Genomic DNA, 23,944 nt, shown 5'->3' on the forward strand with positions numbered 1-23,944 from the left:
ACCTTAATTGCCTACCATCTGTAAGCTGTTAGTGTCTTAACGACCGTTCCACAGGTGCATGTTCATTAAATGTTTATGGTTCATTGAACAAGCATGGGAAACAGTGTTTAAACCCTTTACAATGAAGATCTGTGAAGTTATTTGGATTTTTACGAATTATCTTTGAAAGACAGGGTCCTGAAAAGGGGCTGTTTCTTTTTTTGCTGAGTTTATGAATGTGCAATAAATGTTACACAAAGATTAGATTCCACGTGGTTTTTGCTGTTAACACATTGGGGGGAAAGATCCGATAGGCCAATACATTGGAATCGTACTGCCTTCATAAATACATTCATATTTCGCAGAGCATTAGCTGCTAAACACTTTGTTTCCCCCTCCCGAAATGTATTGTCGACACACAATACAAACTTCAACATCAAAAACAGTTGGCATGTAGGGAAGGAGGTTGGAATGCACTCAAAAAAGGGCTTGAAATGGGGAATCTTCAACATATAATGCATCATAATTTACAGTTATTCACAAATACAGTTAGGTCGTGTGTGTGTAACACAGCGCTCTATCGTCTCCTAGTGAGCGCGTGTCATAAAAAAATGTACTCTTTAGAGTCCCCAACTGTACTTTGCAAAGACGAAAAGCCTAGAACCTGTGACTATGAGTTCGGGGAGAAGGTAAACAATACCTCGACAAGTCCTGTTGTCAGAGTGCAGCAGGTAGCCATAGCGACAGGAGCAGTAGTAGCCACCGATGTAGTTGTGGCAGAAATGGTCACAGGCCAGGTCCTCATCGTTCCTGTCCCTACACTCATCCACGTCTAGAGAGAGAGAGACAAAGAGAGACTTTTTGCTCAACCCTGCACTAAACATACCTGATTCAACTAATCACCTAACCCTTGATTAGCTGAATAGCTGTGTTAAAATAGAATAAAAAAATGAACTTTTATTAACTATTATATCCTATTGTTGCTGGGCTAGAACAAAAGCCTGAACAGCCTATGGGTCTAGCCTGGCCCAGTATTGAAGAACACTGATTAACAATGTTAGATGTTTCCGTTACCCTAAAAGTAGCCATGGGCCATAAAAGACTGTCATCCATGGTCCGGTTTCCTTTAAACAGACACTACAAACTTCAGCTAACTTTAGCGACCATTAGCTAACAATGAATGGAAGTGATAGTACAGGCCGCTCACCGACAGCGCTGTAGTGTGACTCGAAGCCCAAGAAGCGTTCCTCATTGGAGAAGTCGGACCGGAAGGAGACACTGAAGGAGCTCCTAGGGGAGCTGATGACCTGCTCTCCTGGGACCTGCTCTGTGTCACTGTCCTCGCGCCCACAGAACACTGCCAGCTCCTCTCCATCAGCCTCCACCTGCAGAGGAAGAGTAGAATGGACGTGTGAGCACAAAGTCACATACAGCTGCACGTACGCAGACACACACACACAAAAATATGTAGGCCTACAGTACATGGCATTGACATGAATTGCCACTTTTATCAGCTATTGACTTGATTTTCTCATGTAAAGCTTTTCATAAATCGCATTTCAGATGAATATTGGAATGTTTAAATTAATATTTTTGTTGAAGTTTTCTAATGATTACCGATAAGTGGCCTTTTTGTCCACTAATTAATCCATTCCAAATATCTCCCCCCTGTTTCTCACCATCTCTGTGTGTGTGTGTGTGTGTGTGTGTGTGTGTGTGTGTGTGTGTGTGTGTGTGTGTGTGTGTGTGTGTGTGCTGTCTCTTATACACATCTAGATGTGTATAAGAGACAGGTGTGTGTGTGTGTGTGTGTGTGTGTTTGTGTGTGTATATATTGGTGGTGAAACAGATGTACGCACAAACACTTTTTAGAACACCAGTCTTATCTGGGTCTCTGATAGCATGTTTACACTGAGTGTGTCAGTGAACGGTCGGTTAACCCCAGCTACAACAGAGCAGCATGTGGGAGATTAAGAGACAATTTTGTGCAAGCATAGCCACACTGGCCACATCCCCAATACCACCCAACACTAGAACATTTCTACAACTACAAGCAAAGCAACAATCACAGTTATACCACAGATATTATAAAACACTTCCATTGTGTGCTTATTCACTCCGATGTAAATGTGCAAGCATACATTCACAAACACACAGGCACACACACTCACAGATCAGCATCAGACATATACAGTACATCTTCATTCAAGGAGAGGACAATACAATGTTATCTGTGTCGGTCACCGGTCGCAGGACTGAGAACTGTGGGTAGATGAGTAGTGTTGTGTGTGTGAGCGTCTGAGTGTGTGTGTGTGTGTGTGTATGCACAAGGATCCCTATGCATGCTGCACCCCAGGGGGTGGGGGTCTGGACAAGGTGGCGGAATTCAAGCAGACGCCCACAATGGAACCAAAAGAGCCTCATTGATGAGCTGTGATTTTGGCAGTGGGAATTGGGAGGCGACTTATGCCGTTATTAGAGTTTGGACGCGCTCTGGGGTAAAGTTTCCACTAGATACAGATCCAATTCTAACCTTAGCCATTAGTGCGGAAAATGCCAAACTGACCCAAGATCAGCATCGAGTGGCAATGCATAAAAAAGGTTAAATTTTTGGGGCGGCATTGGAACACGTGATTTCAGAGATAAATAAAGTGTGGCGTGGCAGCGACGGTAATGATCAAGCCTTACAACAAACATAGAAACAAGCGCATACACACAATCACCCCCCCACCCTGACACAAAACCACCCCCTTGTAAAACACAGACAAGAATGCATTCCATTGTGGGAAAGCCGTCATCTGGTCCCTCTGTTGTCCTTTTGCGTCTGGCTGCTGGTGTGGCGCTGGGTGCATTGCGGTGGTGCCCTGTAGAGTTATTTGAATATGAGCTTGGTGGGAAGTGAATGCTTCAGAGTCGCAGTGGAATGAATGCTAATAACACCATGGGCAGGACACCAGCACGCTGACCTGCCTGTCTGTCATACATACACCCTCTCAGTCTTTCTCACACACACGCAGCCCCTCAACATTAGTGGAACTTGATTACCCCCAGCGGGAGATTGGTTCTGCAGAAGAATTATCCATACAATTTGCCACTCTCTCTCAGCTATTTTCTGGTTCTCATAGGGGATGTAATGACACTCTGGTTGTGTTCCAATTCTCTACCCTTCACTTCCTCATGCATTGAAAAGCATTTGATTGGTGCTTCTTGAAAATGTCCTTTCCTCCAAAAAAACGTTAGACCATGTGTACGCACATCTTCTAGTGGTTGAAGTACTGTATTGCAAACAGGTAAGTATTTTGTGCAAATGGGGGATATGATGACACACTTCATAAATACATAAGATGTAGCCATTTGTCGTTACTGAGAGGAACAAAAATCATGGAATTTATTTCCAATACATTTTATTTTTATAACCATTGCGGAATAAATTCCTCACCTTTTCTGGCAGTGATGGGTTCATATTTCTGAGGTAAGCATACAACAAATTACCATACGCATCTCTCATTTCATTGGGGCTATATGAATACAGTGCATTCAGAAAGTATTGATACCCCTTGACTTATTCCACATTGTGATGTGTTACAGCCTGAACTCAAAATGGATTAAATATAAAAACTAATCTCACTTATTTACACACAATACCCCATAATGACGAAGTGAAATCATGTTTTTAGAAATTTTTGCAAATGTATTGAAAATGAAATACAGAAATCTAATTTAAGTATTCACATGTTCGAATCACCTTTGGCAGCGATTACAGCAGTGAGTCTTCTGGGTAAGTCTGTAAGAGCTTTGCACGCCTGGATTGTACAATATTTGCCCATTATTCTTTGCAGAATTATTCAATCTCTTGTCAAATTGATTGTTGGTCATTGCTAGACAACCATTTTCAAGTATTGCCACAGGATTTTCAAGCAGATTTAAGTAAAAACTATAACTTGGCCACTCAGGAACATTCTTCTTGGTAAGCAACTCCACTGTAGATTTGGCATTGTGATTTAGGTTATTGTCCTGCTGAAGGTGAATTAATCTCCTAGTGTCTGGTGGAAAACAGACTTAAATAGGTTTTCCTCTAGGATTTTGCCTGTGCTCCATTCCATTTCTTTTTTTAATACTGAAAAACTCCACAGTCCTTAACGATTGCAATCATACCCATAACATGATTCAGCCACCACTATGCTTGAAAATATGGAAAGTGGTACTCAGTAATGTGTTGTATTGGATTTGCACCAAACATAACTTTCTATTTCAGGACAAAACGTTAATTGCTGTGCCACATTTCTTGCAGTATTACTTGAGTGCCTTGTTGGAATATTTTTGTTCTGTACTGGCTTCCTTTTCACTCTGTCAATTAGGTTAGTATGGTGGTGTAACAACACTGAACAAAAATATAAGCGCAACATGTTTAATGAACTGAAATAAAATTTCCCAGAAATGTTCCATACTCACAAAAAGCTTATTTCTCTAAAATGTTGTGAAAAATGTTTACATCCCTGTTAATGTGCATTTCTCTTTTTCCAAGATAATCCATCCACCTGGCAGGTGTGGCATATCAATAATTGCAATTGGTATTCTGACTACACGAATGTCCACCAGAGCTGTTTCCAGATAAATTATAATTTAATTCTCTACCATAAGCCACATCCAACGTCGTTTTAGAGAAATTGACAGTTTGTCCAACCGACCTCGCAACCGCAGACCACGTGTAAACACACCTCTACATCCAGATTCTTGAAATTGATGAAATTGTGGGTTTTCACAACCAAAGAATTTATGCAAACTGTCAGAAACCGTCTCAGGGAAGCTCATCTGCGTGCTCGTCGTCCTCACCAGGGTCTTGACCTGACTGCAGTTTGGCATCCTAACTGACTTCAGTGGGAAAATGCTCATCTTCGATGATGACTGGCACGTTGGAGAAGTGTGCTCTTCACGGATGTATCCCGGTTTCAACTGTACCCGGCAGATGGCAGACAGTGTGTATAGCGTCGTATCGGCGAGCGGTTTGCTGATGTCAACATTGTGAACAGAGTGCCCCATTGTGGCGGTGTGGTTATGGTATGGGCAGGCATAAGCTAAGGACAACGAACACAATTGATCTATGGCAATTTGAACGCACAGAGATACCGTGACGAGATGCGGGCCCATTGTGTCATTCATCTGCCGCCATCACCTCATATTTCAGTATGATAATGCACAGGCTCGTGTCGCAAGGATCTGTACACAATTCCTGGAAGCTGAAAATGTCCCAGTTCTTCCATGACCTGCATACTCACCAGACATGTCACCCATTGAGCACGTTTGGGATGCTATGGATCGATGTGTACGAAAGGGTGTTCCATTTCCCGCCAATATCTARCAACTTCACACAGCCATTGATGAGGAGTGGGACAACATTCCACAGGTCACAATCAACATCTTGATCAACTCTATGCGAAGGAGACGTGTAGCGCTGCATGAGGTAAATGGTGGTCACACCAGATACTGACAAATTTTCTGATCCATGCCCCTACCTATTTTTTAAGGTATCTAACCAACAGAGGAATATCTGTATTCCCAGTCATGTGAAATCTATAGATTAGGGCCTAATTTATTTATTTCAATTGACTGATTTCCTTATATGAACTGTAACTTAGTAAAATCTTTGAAATTGTTAATTTGCATTTATATTTTTGTTCAATGTTGATACATCCTCAGTTTTCTACCACAGCCATTCAACTCTAAACTGTTTTAAAGTCACCATTGGCCTCATGGTGAAATCCCTAAGCAGTTTCCTTCCTCTCTGGCAACGGAGTTAGAAAGGACGCCTGTAGATTTGTAGTGACTTGGTGTATTGATACACCAATCCAATGTGTAATTAATAACTTCACCATGCTCAAAGGGATATTCAATGTCTGCTTTTTGTATTTTTCACCCATCTACTAATAGGTGCCCTTCTTTGCAAGGGATTGTAAAAACTCCACGGTCTTTGTGGTTGAATCTGTGTTTGAAATTCACTACTTGACTGAGGGACCTTACATATGATTCTATTTGTAGGGTACAGAGATGAGGTAGTCATTCATAAATCATGTTAAACACTATTATTGCGCACAGTGTGAGTCCATGCAACTTATCATTTGACTTGTTAAGCCCATTTTTACTCCTGAACCCATTTAGTATTGCCATAACGAAGAGGTTTGACACGCATTTTAAACAATTCCACTTTGACATTATGGGTTATTGTCTGTAGGCCAGTGACAAAAAAAAATCTACATTTAAATTCAGGCTGTAACAGAACAAAATGTGAAAAAGTCAAGGGGTGTGAATGATCCCATAGGCAGTGCATCAAGAAAGTGAACGATTTTACTTAGATGTATGTATGTTACTACTCTATGTAGCCAACTGTAATTTCAATTTGTTTTTAGTAGCCTAGACAATGTTTCAGAACTCGTGGTCAGTCCAGCATATTGAGGTTGGGGGAAAAGTCCATGTAAAACATGGTTTCAGTCAAACGGTGTGCTGACAGAATGTGCCATTGGTTTCTCTTTCAGAAACTGTCACAGTCCATAAATTACTGAATACTTTTTTAAACATTCTGACAACACAGTAGATAGATTGGTAGCTTACAGTATGTAAAATATTTGACAGTACATGTAGGCTACAGTATTGCTGTGCAATAGGAGCGCAACATCATAAACCCATTTAATCTCAGAGCCTATACCAAGACAGGACATAGAAACACAAAAATCTATAGATAAACAAAATATTAAAACAACAATTCATTGTTTGCATATAAATGGGGGCTTTAGCCTACTTTTAAATTGTTTCCAATATACAATCAATCTTGAAGAATGTGTGGACAGGGTAGGTAACAACACATCTGCCATGCTGATCCTCAACACGGGGTCCCCCCTCAGGGGTGCGTGCTCAGTCCTCTCCTGTACTCCCTGTTCACCAATGACTGCATGGCCAGGCACGACTCCAACACCATCATTAAGTTTAACGACGACACAACTGTGACAACGATGAGACAGCCTATAGGGAGGAGGTCAGAGAACTGGCCGTGTGAAGCCAGGATAACAACCTCTCCCTTAACATGATCAAGACAAAGGAGATTGTGGACTACAGGAAAAAGGAGGACCGAGCACGCCCCCATTCTCATCGACAGGGCTGTAGTGTAGCACGTTGAGAGATTCAAGTTCCTTGGTGTCCACATCAACAAACCATCATGGTCCAAACACACCAAGACAGTCGTGAAGAGGGCACGACAACGCCTATTCCCCCTCAGGAGACTGAAGAGATTTGCCATGGGTCCTCAGATCCTCAAAAAGTTATACAGCTGCACCATCGAGAGCATCCTGACTGGTTACATAACTGCCTGGTATGGTAACTGCTCAGCGTCCGACAGCAAGGCACTACAGAGGGTAGTGAGTACGGCCCAGTACATCACTGGGGCCAAGCTTCCTGCCATCCAGGACCTTAATACCAGGCGGTGTCAGAGGAAGGCCCTAAAAAATTGTCAAAAGCTCCAGCCACACTAGTCATAGTCATGGCTTCTTAAAAGCTTATACCCCTAAGCCATAATACTCCTGAACAACTAATCAAATGGCTACTCAGACTATTTGCATTGTACCCCCTGACCCCCTCTTTTACACTGCTGCTACTCTGTTTATTATCTATGCATAGTCACTTTACTTCTACCCACATGTACATATTACCTCAATTACCTCRACTAACCTGTGCCCCCGCACATTAACTCTGTACCGGTACCAACTGGCATATAGCCTCGCTACTGTTATTTTACTGCTGCTCTTTATTTTATTTTCTTACTTTCTATTTTTTACCTAACACTTACTTTTCTTAAACTGCATTGTTGGTTAAGGGCTGTAAGTACGTATTTAACTGTAAGGTCTACACCCAATGTATTCGGTGTATGTGACATACAATTTGATTTGACAGGCACCTGTTATGTTTAGTTTGAAAAGGTCACTGCAAAATATCGAAACATTCTGCCCACACCTACAGAAATGTGTTCAAATATGCCATTGCTCTTTCTTTTACAAACTGCCGTGGCCTAATTCCAATATTGCCAAATTACACAGGAAATATAGGGTGCTATAGTGACTACAAAAGGCAAATGGAGTGCATTTTCCAGGTGGAGTTAATGCGCACAGTTTTACGACAGATCATAAAGTATACAAGCGCACACTTCGGGGAGTGTTCATGATCAGATTTTGGGAAAAGGGTAGAATCGGACCATGGCCGAAGATACTGTGTCAGACACAGCAGAGAGACAAAAGGGACAGGAGCATTTCCCCCGAGTGCTTTGCTGCAGTAAGAGCACTCCACACTACAGTTCCATGCTGCTTATGCTGTTTCCGTGCTAAACCCTGTTCAGAATTCCAACCATTCTGCCATAACTCTGGTTCCTAGAAAACAAGAGATGAGTCAGGCACCAAATCCTGGCAAACCAACCCAAACTGGCACCAAAGCCTGGCAAACCAACCCGAACTGGCACCAGCTCCGACCAGGCTCCTGTGCCAGTGCCACATTATCCTTCTCTTCACTGGCATAGCGTATTACACTGGCCCATGCTGGCACACTGATGTCTTTGGCTGGCTAAACCCATACACCTTCTCACAGACAAACTAACGCCAAATAGTTTAGCAATATGCCAGGGTCTATTGTGCCAGGCAGGAAAATCTTCTATTACAAAAAAAAGCTCTTCAAAGAATAAAAATGTTTGTCATGAGAGTTGAAAATTAATTAAAATTCATAATTTAATTGACTGAACTAAATCCAGGTGGGACATGTGATATGTGTCCCTTTGAGGCATTTACTCCGTTTACTCACACACACACGCGCAGTCACTATTCACTTACCTTGACATAGTCGTACTCACAGAGGTAGGAGGGTTCTAGGTCGAAGTGCAGAAAGTAAAGTCTGATTTGGAACCCGTCGGGAACGCTTATGTTCCAGCGCACCTCGGACTCTTTAGGGTAGGGTTCTGGAAAGTTCGGAGAGTTGATCGTGCCATACATGTCACTCAGAGAAATTACCTGAGCTCCAGCGGGGACCATGGACAGTAGGTCTAACAGGAACGGTATTACTCTGGAGAGAGAGATATTATGATAAATCTATCTTTATCGACATTTTATAATAAAAACTAATTGTCACAAAGTAAAGTAAATCGCAACTTAACTGACTATGACATAGATGGAAAAACGTTTGTTTTTGGGTATATTTTTCTTAAGGTTATTTCTGATCGTTTCCCCCAACAAAATGTGTTTCCTAGTTTAAGACTAAAGTAGGCTAAATCACAACGCTTGTTCGATACAGCAATTTTTTATTCACAACCCMCCCCCCCCCCCCCCCCCCATGCAGCGACAGAATAAACAGTTATTAATTTAAAACAAACCATAACAATCCCATAAACATTTTAGGTTATTGTTACTTTAGAGAACAATTTGAAAAGTATATACTAGCCTACACCTACCCCATCATTGCCGAAGTTGCAGCCATGTCCCGCTTACTGCGCGAAACAGCTGAGCTTCTTTGAACACGACATCCCTGCACGAACACACTTTCCCAACCAGTGTGCACGTCACTTCTACCAACCGCATGCGCAACATTCAGAATGGAAACAGCTGGAGATTGGGACAAACACCGCAGTTGTGTAACCAATATTCCACCTCAGCAGAGGCGGCAGTAGTCAAATGCTTTAAATAAGCCTATAAATCTTCCTTCAAATACGATTGCATTTACAAGATTCCAGGGAGGAAGGACCTGCTTTGTTTTGCTTAATCTTCGATGTCTAGTATTTGCACTGGTTTTGTTTGGATAGTATGTCTTTGTGATGACTGGATTAATCCAGGGATTTAGGCGCCATTGTTTTAGCCCGCTGACCTAAAGCCTAGACATTACCTTGGGGAGCTAACACAAGTCTGCAGGTCTCAGGCTCAACTGTAGATGACATCCACTTCCGTTGCAAAAGTTGTCAAGGACTCAGTTGACTAGGCATTGTATCCTCTTGAGTGTTTTTGATGACACCTCCCTTCATCTTTAATCTATCACTACCCCGCTTTTTCTCTCTCACACAAACATACTTGTGAGGCAAAAATCTATTTCGTATTCATATTCAATAGACGTCAAACAGGAAAACTGACTGAAATAGGGAGAGACTTTCTGAACTGGGGATAAAAAATACAAAAAATACCTACTGGCTACATCTGTCTGCTAATACGGGACTAGTAAAGGCCCAGTGCACTACTTTTGTGAAGAAATAAATAAAGTATATACAGTACCAGTCAAAAGTTTGGACACCTACTCATTCAAAGGTTCTTTATTTTTACTGTTTTCTACATTGTAGAACAATAGTGAAGGCATCAGAACTATGAAATAACACATATGGAATTATGAAGTAACCAAAAAAGTGTTAAACAAATCAAAATATATTTTAGATTCTTCAAAGTGGCAACCTTTTGCCTTGACAGCTTTGCAGACTATTGGCATTCTCTCAAACAGTCTTGAAGGAGTTCCCACATATGCTGAGCCCTTGTTGGCTTCTTTTCCTTAACTCTGCGGTCCAACTCAACCCAAAGCATCTCAGCCTGGTTGAGATTGGGTGATTGTGGATGCCAGGTCATCCGACGCAGCACTCCATCACTCTCCTTCTTAGTCAAATGCTCGGTCACTGTCCTGTTGGAGAAAAAAAAATGATAGTCCCACTAAGCGCAAACCAGATGGGATGGCCTATCACTCCAGAATTCTGTGGTAGCCATGCTGGTTAAGTGTGCCTTGAATTCGAAATAAATCACTTACAGTGTCACCAGCCAAGCACCCCTACACAATCACACCAACTCCTCCATGCTTCATGGTGGGAACAACACAAAAGCGGAGATCCGTTCATCTACTCTGCATCTCACAAAGACACAGCAGTTGGAACCAAAAATCTCAAATAAGGACTCACCAGACCAAAGGACAGATTTCCACCAGTCTAATGTCCGTTGCTTGTTTTTCTTGGCCCAAGCAAGTCATTTAAAAAAATGTTGGTGTCCTATAGTAGTGGTTTCTTTGCAGCAATTCGACCATGAAGGCCTGATTCACGCAGTCTCCTTTGAACAGTTGATGTTGAGATGTGTCTGTTACTTGAACTCTGTGAAGCATTTATTTGGGCAGCAATCTGAGGCTGGTAACGCTAATGAACTTATCCTCTGCAGCAGAGGTAACTCTGGGTCTTCCTTTCCTGTGGCAGTCCTCACGAGAGCCAGTTTCATCGTAGCACTTGATTGTTTTTGCGACTGCACTTGAAGAAACTTTAAAAGTTCTTGAAATGTTCCAGATTGACTGACTTAAAAATATACATCTATGATTCTGGGGGTCAATTACCTTGTGTCATGCTATGGAAATGTGATAAGCATGATGAGTTTGCCATTTGTGAAGAGAATAAAAACGTTTATTCTATCAAGACATGAGAAGTGTGCATGACAAGGACAGCTGGAGGGCACCTGATTGGTAGGGCTAAACATGAATAGTAATTGAAAATGGTGAAAACATATCCTACTACATTCCCATTAAAGTGAGATGAGAAATGTATGGTTAATATAGCTATTTTGTGATCATTTTAGTACAATTAATATTGTAAGGCAAAATATTGGGGTTGTGCAACATTGCGTTGTTGATGCATGGTTCATTTTCATAAATTTCGACCCTATAGCAATCATTACTCAAAATCGACAAAAACATGAAATTATGGCTGATAATATCAATCAATTTATTTTATTTTATATAGCCCTTCGTACATCAGCTAATATCTCGAAGTGCTGTACAGACACCCAGCCTAAAACCCCAAACAGCTAGTAATGCAGGTGTAGAAGCACGGTGGCTAGGAAAAACTCCCTAGAAAGGCCAAAACCTAGGAAGAAACATAGAGAGGAACCAGGCTATGAGGGGTGTCCAGTCCTCTTCTCGCTGTGCCGGGTGGAGATTATAACAGAACTATGCCAAGATGTTCAAAAATGTTCATAAGTGACAAGCATGGTCAAATAATAATCATGAATAATTTTCAGTTGGCTTTTCATAGCCGATCATCAAGAGTTGAAAAACAACAGGTCTGGGACAGGTGGCGGTTCCATAACCGCAGGCAGAACAGTTGAAACTGGAATAGCAGCAAGGCCAGGCGGACTGGGGACAGCAAGGAGTCACCACGGCCGGTAGTCCCGACGTATGGTCCTAGGGCTCAGGTCCTCCGAGAGAAAGAAAGAGAGAAGGAGAAAATTAGAGAGCGCCAAGATTTTCAAAATGTTCATAAATGACAAGCATGGTCAAATAATAATCAGGAATAAATCTCAGTTGGCTTTTCATAGCCGATCATTAAGAGTTGAAAACAGCAGGTCTGGGACWGGTAGGGGTTCCGTAACCGCAGGCAGAACAGTTGAAACTGGAATAGCAGCAAGGCCAGGCGGACTGGGGACAGCAAGGTGTCATCATGCCCGGTAGTCCTGACGTATGGTCCTAGGGCTCAGGTTCTCAGAGAGAAAGAGAGAACGAGAGAATTAGAGAGAGCATACTTAAATTCACACAGGACACTGGATAAGACAGGAGAAGTACTCCAGGTAACCAACTGACCCTAACCCCCCGACACAAACTACTTGTAATAATAATAATAATAATACTTGTTACTTTCAACAAATGTACTAAAACCAGAAATATGGAGATAAGACAGATATTGTGCACTTCTCGCCAGCTGTTACTTCCGTCCCAAGGCTGTGTGTCCATCTGTGCTACCGGCAGGAACAAAAGTAACATTGCAGTAGCTCTTTTCTCGGTCTATTTAATTTCAACTAATTTACCCTATAAATTAAATGACAGTTGCTAATGGTAGAAGACATAAATTGTTTGTCATAGAATGTTGTCTCAAGCTCTATCGATTTCTGAGTAATAAAAAAACTAAAAGTGTTACTTTCGTAACAAGCGCCATGCTCTACCAACTGAGCTAAATGGGACAAGACTGTTGCCATGTTGTGTTCAAGCATGAACTCCTCACTGAAGAGCTTCTCTTTTTTCAGGGTTCACTCGATAGGCATTTTGTTCGATTGGGTAAGAGTCCCCAACGTAAATGTCATACTATAGTACATTTGTCTGAGTTGGCACATCTGAGAATAAACAGAGATATTCTAAAAGCAGTGCAACAATGTCGACTTTTTCCTCCAGAGACAAGTATGCCAAAAAGACATTAAGGTTTTCTAGAATCTCTGAATTACTCAGCTGTCCCACAGGCACCAGGGATATTGGGATTTCCTTGTGTTTTTGAGGAAGACTATAGTCAACGGTGACAGCAGCGGCCATAAGCAGAACATCACTACCTGACCGTAGCAAAGTATGGTTTCAACATATTGAAATGACACAGCCAGGTTGGTTCCCTGCGCTCCAGTGTGGCATTGATGTAATCCAGATTACCAATTTTTTTCACTATGGGGTAAGGGCCTGAAAAGCAAGCTTGCCAAGGTGACCCCAGAACTTATAACAGAACCAGGCCTTGGTCACCAACCTCGAAAATGTGGTTTCGAGCTTTTATCATACCAAACTTTAAATTTCGTTTGCGCCCTATTCCAGATTCTCACTGGCAAACTAACAAAGCACTAACGTGCACCAACAGATTTATGTTTTATGTGTTTTCTTACAGCTGAGATCCCGTTAACGGGATCGATATGACAGCAGCCAGTGAAAGTGCAGTGCGCCAAATTCAAAACAACAGAAATCTCATAATTAAAATTCCTCAGACATACAAGTATTTTACACCATTTTAAAAAGATACACTTCTTGTTAATCCCACCACAGTGTCCGATTTCAAATAGGCTTTTCGGCAAAAGCACCACAAACGATTATGTTAGGTCAGAGCCAAGTCACAGAAAAACACAGCCATTTTTTCCAGCCAAAGAGAGGAGTCACAAAAATCAGAAATAGAGATAGAATTAATCACTAACCTTTGATGATCTTCATCAGATAACACTCATAGGACTTCATGTTACACAATACATGTATGTTTTGTTCGATAAAGTTCATATTTATATCCAAAAATCTTAGTTTACATTGACGCGTTATGTTCAGTAATGTTTTGCCTCCAAAACATCTGGTGATTTTGCAGAGAGCCACATCAATTTACAGAAATACTCATAATAAACATTGATAAAAGATACAAGTATTAAACATGGAACTTTAGATAAACTTCTCCTTAATTAATGCAACCGCTGTGTCAGATTTCAAAAAAGCTTTACGGAAAAAGCACACCATGCTTTATAACCTGAGTACAGCGCTCAGAGCCCAAATAAGCCATAAAGATATCCGCCATGTTGTGGACTCAACAGATGTCAGAATAGCATGATAAATATTCACTTACCCTTGATGATCTTCATCAGAATGCACTCCCAGGAATCCCAGTTCCACAATAAATGTTAGTTTTGTTCGATTTAGTCCATCATTTATGTCCTTCATTTTGTTCGTGCGTTCAGTCCAGTAATCCACATTCATGACGCGCAGGTCAGACGAAAAGTCAAACAATTCCATTACAGTTCGTAGAAACATGTCAAACGTTGTATAGAATCAATCTTTAGGATGTTAACATAAATGTTCAATAATGTTTCAACCGGAGAATTCCTTTGTCTTCAGAAATGCGATGGAAAGCAGGTTGATCTCACGTGACCATGCATGTTCAGCTCGTGCCAGACACCTGACTCAAAGAGCTCTCCTTCCCTTATTCTTCACAGTAGAAGCATCAAACAAGGTTCTAAAGACTGTTGACATCTAGTGGAAGCCTTAGGAAGTGCAAAATGACCAATATCCCATTGTATATTGTATAGACAAACCTACAAACCTCAGATTTCCCACTTCCTGGTTGGATTTTTTCTCAGGTTTTTGCCTGCCATATGAGTTATGTTATACTCACATACATCATTAAAACAGTTTTAGAAACTTCAGAGTGTTTTCTATCCACATCTATTAATAATATGCATATCTTAGCCTCTGAGCCTGAGTAGCAGGCAGTTTACTCTGGGCACCTTTTCATCCAAGCTACTCAATACTGCCACCCAGCCATAAGAAGTTAAGGTGTCGCCCTGCAACAACCTCTCTCTCAGCAAGCGCAAAGGACCTCTGACATAATGTCCAAACACAAGCTCATTCGGACTGAAACCGAGATTTCTGAACCTCCCCCTGCACTACAAACAGCACAAGAGGGACCCCTTCATCCCAGTCTTTCTCAAACTCAATGCAGTAAGCTCTCAACAGACTTCAGGTCTTATGATCTCTTAAGAGCACCTTGAGACTCTGGGTGGTAGGCACTAGAGGGGCAGTGGGTTACACCCAACTGCTGTAGTACTTGCTGTTCATACAAGTATTTACACATGTTAAGTTTGCTGAAAATAAACACAGTTGACAGTGAGAGGACATTTCTTTTTTTGCTGAGTTTAGTACCCGCAAAACACCAGTCTCAACGTCAACAGTGAAGAGGCTGCTCTGATATGCTGGCCTTCTAGGCAGAGTTCCTCTGTCCAGTGTCTATTCTTTTGCCCATCTTAATATTTTATTGGCCAGTCTGAAGTATGGCTTTTTCTTTTCCAAGGCAACTCTGTCTTGGAACACAGGAGTGATGTTTCTGAAAATGTTATTTTCTTTCAAAAACAAGGACATTTCTAAGTGACCCCAAACTTTTGAACGGTGGTGTATATTTTATTGAACCTTTATACATACATATAGTCCAAACCAGAGACTTAATGTGCTAGAGTGCTCCCACAAGAAAAATCTCTTTCTCTAAATATTCTGTTTCAATTTAGGACACAGATAATGTGTCCTTTCTCGTGGCAGTAATGACAAACTGACAGATACAAAAAAATATGATTTCTGCCATCTTTATGTTTGTGCACTGTAGAAAAGGACTGAAACCTTGCAGTAGGTGGTGAGTTCGCTTTATTGCTTTTTGTGTAGGGATAGCTCCAACTAATCTCTGTTCCAATTTTGCATGGGACTCACCCCACTACCTGTAGCCCGCTTTCAATCATCCTCCCTCTCCGGAAGCATTTCCTCCTCCACCAAAGCAGTATAGACTACTGCTTTTGAGTCGGCATTTGCAACTTTGATGTCATAATGCTTTGCAACAATTAGCAGATTCACCTACATACATTTATCTAACATCTCCCATGTCGGGTTTTCCACAAATGCTTCCATCTTAAAGTCCATGGCTTTTTTATAAGCCTGTGTGTTTATGCAACTTTCAAAATGACTTAACCAATCTTTTAACCCCTCAAGGTGGAAGTCAGTGACAGAAACTCAACCACAAAAGTGTATTTGGAACACTCAAATAACTGGGCACAGCAGAGATTCAGAGTAGGTGATCAGAACGAATAGCATTCTCATGGGAAACAATATCTCGGATGAGCCCCCAATTTGCTACTTTGCCAGCAAGATAAAAATGTCGCTCAAACAGAAGAGTTTGTGTGAGTCACTGGCCACAACCAGAGTCACTAGCCACAACTAAAATGAAACAGGTGGTTTTAAGATGGGTTCTGAAAGACACCCACTGAAAATTTACTTGCAACAACAACTGGGACCTAAAAGACACCCACCATGGTCACCCAGTAAACTTGCCCAAGAACAGGCAAACAAAAGTAAACCACACACCACACTTAAAGACAGGAAGTAAACCAACAGGTGGAGCAAAATATAAACAGGGAAAATAAGATAAAGGACTGTTGGTCTAGAAATCAACTATGGAGCGCCAACCAAAGGTGTTAACACGCCACATCTCCCAAAACAACTGGAGTACCAGGCCAGCCACTCTCAAATATCACCTGGGCCAGCACAGGTGAAACAATTTCCCACTAATGAGATGACAAGCTAGCACAAGTACTGACTAATGAGGTGACACCAATTGGTGCACCCCTTGTGCTAACGTGCAACTATAAAATAAAAATGGAAAAAACCAAAGCCTGTAACATGGACTATGTCTTCTAGGAAGTAAGCCACATTCATACACAAGCATAATACAGAACTACAGTAGCAGTTAAAATTTTGGACACACCGACTCATTCAAGGGTTTTTCTTTATTTTTTCTATTTTCTACGTTGTAGAATAATAGTGAAGACATCAAAACCATGAAATAACAYATATGGAATCATGTAGTATACAAAAAAGTGTTAAACAAATCTAAATATATTTCAGATTATTCAAAGTAGCTTCCCTTTGTCTTGATGACAGCTCTGCACACTCTTGGCATTCTCTCAACCAGCTTCACCTGGACTGCTTTTCAAGCAGTCTTGAAGGAGTTCCCACATATGCTGAGCACTTGGTGGCTGCTTTTCCTTCACTCACCTCCTTCCAAACCATCTCAATTGGGTTGAGGTCGGGTGATTGTGGAGGCAAGGTCATCTGATGCAGCACTCCATCACTCTCCTTCTTGGTCAAATAGCCCTTAGACAGCCTGAAGGTGTGTTGGGTCATTGTCCTGTTGAAAAACAAATGATAGTCCCACTAAGTGCAAACCAGATGGAATGGCGTATCGCTGCAGAATGCTGTGGTAGCCATGCTGGTTAAGTGTGCCTTAGATTCTAAATACATTTATAATATATTTTTTTATTTCACCGTTATTTAACCAGGTAGGCTAGTTGAGAACAAGTTCTCATTTACAACTGCGACCCGGCCAAGATAAAGCTGCAGTGATCTGTTAGCTGCTCTGACAGCTGGTGCTTAAAGCTAGTGAGGGAGATATGACTCCAGCTTCAGTGATTTTTGCAGTTCGTTCCAGTCATTGGCAGCAGAGAACTGGAAGGAAAGGCGGACGAAGGCGGAATTGGCTTTGGGGGTGACCAGTGAAATATACCTGCTGGAGCGCGTGCTGCGGGTGGGTGCTGCTATGGTGACCAGTGAGCTGAGATAAGATGGGGCTTTACCTAGCAACGACTTATAGATAACCTGGAGCCAGTGGGTTTGGTGACGAATATGAAGCGAGGGCCAGCCAACAAGAGCATACACGTCGCAGTGGTGGGTAGTATATGGGGCTTTGGTGACAAAACGGATGGCACTGTGATAGACTGCATCCAATTTGCTGAGTAGAGTTTTGGAGGCTATTTTGTAAATGACATCGCCGAAGTCAAGGATCGGTAGGATAGTCAGTTTTACTAAGGTATGTTTGGCAGCATGAGTGAAGGAGGCTTTGCTGCGAAATAGGAAGCCGATTCTAGATTTAATTTGGATTGGAGATGCTTAATGTGAGTCTGGAAGGAGAATTTACAGTCTAACCAGACACCTAGGTATTTGTAGTTGTCCACATATTCTAAGTCAGAACCGTCCAGAGTAGTGATGCTGGACGCCTGGGTAGGTTGGGGCAGCGATCGGTTGAAGAGCATGCATTTAGTTTTGCTTGCATTTAAGAGCAGTTGGAGGCCATGGAAGGAGAGTTGTATGGCATTGAAGCTCATCCGGATCCGGGATCCTCCTCATCAAAAAAGCTGACTAGCATAGCCTAGCCTAACGGGACAGGGATATCATATAATATAATTTCATGAAATCACAAGTCCAATACAGCAAATGAAAGATAAACATCTTGTGAATCCAGCCATCATTTCCGATTTTTAAAATGTTTTCCGGCGAAAACACAATATGTATTTATATTAGCTCACCACAATAGCCAAACACACAACGCCATGTTTTTCACCATGTTTCCACCGCATAGGTGGCTTTCACAAAACCCACAAATAGAGATACAATTAATCACTAACCTTGAACAACTTCATCAGATGACAATCTTATAACATCATGTTATACAATACATTTATGTTTTGTTCGAAAATGTGCATATTTGAGGTATAAATCGTAGTTTTACATTGCAGCCACCATCACAAATAGCACCAAAGCAGCCAGAATAATTACAGAGAGCAACGTGAAATACATAAATACTAATCATAAAACATTTATGAAAAATACATGGTGTACAGCAAATGAAAGATAAACATCTTGTGAATCCAGCCAATATTTCCGATTTTTAAGTGTTTTACAGCAAAAACACAATATATATTTCTATTAGCTCACCGCAATAGCCAAACACACAACGCCATTTATTCACCGCCAAAATAGCTTTCACAAAACCCAGAAATAGAGATAAAATTAATCACTAACCTTTGGACAACTTCATTCAGATGACAGTCTTTATAACATCATGTTATACAATTACATTAGTTTTGTTCGAAATGTGCATAATTTAGAGTTACAAATCCTGGTTTTACATGTGAATACTGAGCCACAATACGCCAAAATGTCCCGGAGATATTTTGGACAGTCACCTAATCTAACCAAAGAACCATCATAAACTTTACTAAAAAAGATATGTTGTACAGCAAATGAAAGATACACCGGTTCTTAATGCACAACCGCTGTGTTAGATTTTTTAAAATAACTTTAGTACAAACATACAGCATGCAGTATTGTGAGACAGTGCTCACATTACCACAAAAATATGAAATAACATCATAAATATTCTTCTTTACCTTTGTTGATCTTCCATCAGAATGTTGTGCAAGGAATCCTAGTTCCAGAATAAATCGTTGTTTTTGTTAGAATGTCCATTTCTTCTGTCGAATTAGCAACTTTGGCTAGCATTGTGGCGCGAACATGCCCATCAACTCTTGGCGCCTGGAACGAAAAATTCCAAAATTCCCAATAAACGTCGAATAAACTGGTCAACTCGGTTGAAAATCCTACTTTATGATGTTCTTCTCATATGTATCCAATAAAATCAGAGCCGGAGCCAATTCGTCGTGTATACCGAACGCTTTTCAGAAGACAATGGTGGAGGTTCCCCGGCGCGCAGTTGAAAACTGACAAAAGAGCGGACCTGTCACTCCAAAAGCTCTTATTTGGCCTCACATCAAGCTAGACACCCCATTACACCTTCTACTGCCTGTTGACATCTAGTGGAAGGCGTATGAAGTGCATACAGATCCATAAATAAAAGCCAGTTGAATAGGCAGGCCCTGACACAGAGCCTCATTTTCAGAATTTTCACTTCCTGTATGGAAGTTTGCTGCCAAATGAGTTCTGTTTTACTCACAGATATAATTCAAACAGTTTTAGAAACTTCAGAGTGTTTTCTATCCAATAGTCATAATACTATGCATATTGTATGATCTAGAACAGAGTACGAGGCCGTTTAATTTGAATTCCGTCTACGTTGAGGTGTATCGGAGAATCACCGGCAGCAAGAGCGACATCATTGATGTATACAGAGAAAAGGAGGATTGAACCCTGTGGCACCCCCATAGAGACTGCCAGAAGTCCGGACAAGTTTGGGGCAAATCCAATACAACACAATTGAGTACTACAGTACTCTCCAAATGTTCAAACATAGTGGTGGCTGCATCAAATCAAAACAAATGTTATTTGTCACACACACATTGTTAGCAGATTTTAATGTGAGTGTAGCGAAATGCTTGTGCTTCTAGTTCCGACAATGCAGTAATATCCAACGAGTAGTCTAACCTAACAATTTCACAACAACTACCTAATACACACAAGAGTAAAGGAAAGAATAGGAATATGTACATAAAAAATATATATGAATGAGTGATAGTATAGAACGGCATAGGCAAGATGCAGTAGATGGTATAGAGTACAGTATATACATATGAAATGAGTAATGTAGGGTATGTAAACATATGAAAGTGGCATTGTTTAAAGTGGCTAGTGATACATGTATTACATCAAGATGGCAAGATGCAGTAGATGGTATAGAGTACAGTATATACATATGAGATGAGTAATGTAGGGTATGTAAACATTATATGAAGTGGCATTGTTTAAAGTGGCTAGTGATACATTTATTATATACATTTTTCCATTATTAAAGTGGCTGGAGTTGAGTCAGTATGTTGGCAGCAGCCACTCAATGTTAGTGATGGCTGTTTAACAGTCTGATGGCCTTGAGATAGAAGCTGTTTTTCAGTCTCTYGGTCCCTGCTTTGATGCACCTGTACTGACATCGCCTTCTGGATGATAGCGGGGTGAACAGGCAGTGGCTCGGGTGGTTGTTGTCCTTGATCTTTTTGGCCTTCCTGTGACATCGGGTGGTGTAGGTGTCCTGGCGGACAGGTAGTTTGCCCCCGGTGATGCGTTGTGCAGACCTCACTAACCTCTGGAGAGCCTTACGGTTATGGGCGGAGCAGTTGCCGTACTATGCGGTGATATAGCCCGACAGGATGCTCTCAATTGTGCATCTGTAAAAGTTTGTGGGTTTTAGGTGACAAGCCACATTTCTTCAGCCTCCTGAGGTTGAAGAGGCGCTGTTGCGCCTTCACCACACTATTTGTCAGTGATGTGTACGCCGAGGAACTTAACTTTCTACATTTTCCACTACTGTCCCGTGGATGGGGGGATGCTCCCTCTGCTGTTTCCTGAAGTCCACGATCATCTCCTTTGTTTTGTTGACGTTGAGTGAGAGGTTATTTTCCTTGCACTACACTCCCAGACCCATCACCTCCTCCCTGTAGGCTGTCTCGTCGTTGTTGGTAATCAAGCCTACTACTGTTGTGTCATCTGCAAATTTTATGATTGAGTTGGAGGCATGCTTGGCCAAACAGTCATGGATGAACTGGGAGTACAGGAGGGGGCTGAGTACGCACCCTTGTGGGGCCCCAGTGTTGAGGATCAGCAAAGTGGAGGTGTTTTTTCCTACCTTCACCACCTGAGGGCGGCCTGTCAGGAAGTCCAGGACCCAATTGCACAGTGCGGGGTTCAGACCCAGGGCCTCAAGCTTAATGATGAGCTTTGAGGTTAATATGGTGTTGAATGCTGAGCTATAGTCTATGAACAGGTTTTCCTCTTGTCCAGATGGGATAGGGCAGTGTGCAGTGTGATGGCGATTGCATCGTCTGTGGACCTATTGGRGTGGTTAGCAAATTGAATTAGGTCTATGGTGACAGGTAAGATGGAGGTGAYATGATCCTTGACTAGTCTTCATGATGACAGAGGTGAGTGCAACGGGGCAATAGTCATTTAGTTCAGTTACCTTTGCATTCTTGGGTACAGGAACAATGGTGGCCATCTTGAAGCATGTGGGGACTGCAGACTGGGATACACACCTGCCAGCTGGTCTGCGCATGCTCTGAGGACACGGCTAGGGATGGCGTCTGGGCCGGCAGCCTTGCGAGGGTTAACATGGTTAAATGTCTTACTCATGTCGGCCACGGAGAAGGAGAGCCCACAGTCCTTGGTAGCGGGCCGCGTCGTTGGCACTGTGTTATCCTCAAAGCGGGCAAACAAGGTGTTTAGCAAGACGTCGGTGTCGGCGACGTGGCTATTTTTCCTTTTGTAGTCCGTGGAATGTCTGTAGACCCTGCCACATACGTCTCGTGTCTGAGACATTGAATTGCGACCACTTTGTCTCTATACTGACATTTTGCCTGTTTAATTGCCTTGCGGAGGGAATGACTACTTTGTTTGTATTCTGCCATTTTCCCAGCCACCTTGCCATGTTTAAATGCTGTGGTTCGCGCTTTCAGTTTTGTGCGAATGCTGCCATCTGTCCACGGTTTCTGGTTAGGGTAAATTTAAATTGTCACAGCTCGTATAACATCTCCTATACACTTCCTGATAAAGGCAGTTACCGTTTCAGTATATTCGTCATTGTTATTCCCAGAAGCTACCTGGAATATATCCCAGTCCGCATGATCAAAATAATCTTTAAGCGTGGATTCCGATTGGTCAGACCAGCGTTGAATAGTCCTTACAACGGGTATTTCCTGTTTGACTATCTGCCTATAGGAAGGGAGGAGCAAAATTGAGTCGTGGTCAGATTTGCCGAAATGAGGGAGGGGGAGGGCCTTGTATGCATCCCGGAAGTTGGAATAACAGCGGTCTAGTGTTTTAGCTGCGCGAGTACTACAGTCGATATACTGTTAGAATTTAGGCATCCTTTTCTTCAAATTTGCTTTGTTAACCTTTTGTCAATAGGGGGAGCTGTTAGCACAATTTTTTTTTTTTACATTTCCAAATTAAACTGCCTCGTACTCAATTCTTGCTCGTACAATATGCATATTATTATTACTATTGGATAGAAAACAATCTCTAGTTTCTAAAACCGTTTGAATTATGCCTGTGGGTGAACCAGAACTCTTTCTACAGCGAAAATCATGACAGGACATGCGAAGGTCAGAAAACTAGGCTCTGTTCTCAGATCAGTTTAAAGCTCTGTGTGTGCCCTATGGGTCGAAATGAACTGCACCCGCCTTCCCCTGGATGTCAGTAACCAATGAGAAGTGGAATGGAGTCTCTACGTATTTCTCAGAGTTTATAAAAGGCCATGGAGTGACATGTCCGTTCTTTTGAATGCTCGTCAAGGCGCAAGAGAGGACATCAGAATGGCATGCTCAAAAGCTCTCGTTATCGGCATAAGATATATCCATCCGTCTGTGATTTAATTCGATATAGGTGTTAGAAACATCATAACGAAGTTATTTTAAACCGATTTATATCAGTTTATGCGAGTATATTGCTATTTTCGGAATTTTCGTAGTATTGCGCTTTGAGGATTTGGACATGTGTGTGCCACGTAGCTATTGTTAGCTGCTAGTTCCGAAGTTGAAGAGGACGTTTTACAACAAAGCAACGATTCTTTTGGACAAAGGACAACTTGCCCAAGATTCTGATGGAAGCTCGTCCAAAAGTAAGAGCTATTTATGATTTTATTCCGTATTTATGTGGAAAAATGTAAACGCATTTGTCGGCCATTATGCGGCACTAGTTGGTGTAACGCACTGTATGTCTAGTAAAGTTAATTTTAAAAAATCTAACTCAGCGGTTGCATTAATAACTAATGCATCTTTCATTAGCTGTCCAACCTGTATTTTTTTTGTCAATCTAATCGATAAATAATCGTAAACTTAGATGCTTTCCAAGATGGCGCCGGCAGAAATGCATGCCATGTTTTTGACTGATAGCATTG

General features: G+C 41.7%; 1 protein-coding gene across 3 annotated transcripts in view; it reads right to left on the reverse strand.

Moving 5' to 3' along the window:
• masp1 (MBL associated serine protease 1) overlaps positions 1-9,563 on the reverse strand; it is a 55,140-nt gene extending 45,577 nt beyond the window's left edge. For 2 of the 3 annotated variants that reach the window (XM_023982729.1, XM_070438561.1), the window contains exons 1-4: positions 9,455-9,563; positions 8,841-9,069; positions 1,187-1,364; positions 680-811 (exon numbers count right to left, since the gene is read on the reverse strand). In XM_023982729.1, the coding sequence (XP_023838497.1) occupies positions 680-811; positions 1,187-1,364; positions 8,841-9,069; positions 9,455-9,480 (565 nt within the window). In that variant the 5' untranslated portion in view covers positions 9,481-9,563. The remainder of the gene's footprint in view (positions 1-679; positions 812-1,186; positions 1,365-8,840; positions 9,070-9,454) is intronic. The other variant, XM_023982730.1, reaches the window with a different exon arrangement.
• Between the last annotated feature and the right edge of the window lie 14,381 nt (positions 9,564-23,944).

Source organism: Salvelinus sp. IW2-2015, linkage group LG4p, assembly GCF_002910315.2.
Source record: "Salvelinus sp. IW2-2015 linkage group LG4p, ASM291031v2, whole genome shotgun sequence".
Taxonomy (NCBI): domain Eukaryota; kingdom Metazoa; phylum Chordata; class Actinopteri; order Salmoniformes; family Salmonidae; genus Salvelinus; species Salvelinus sp. IW2-2015.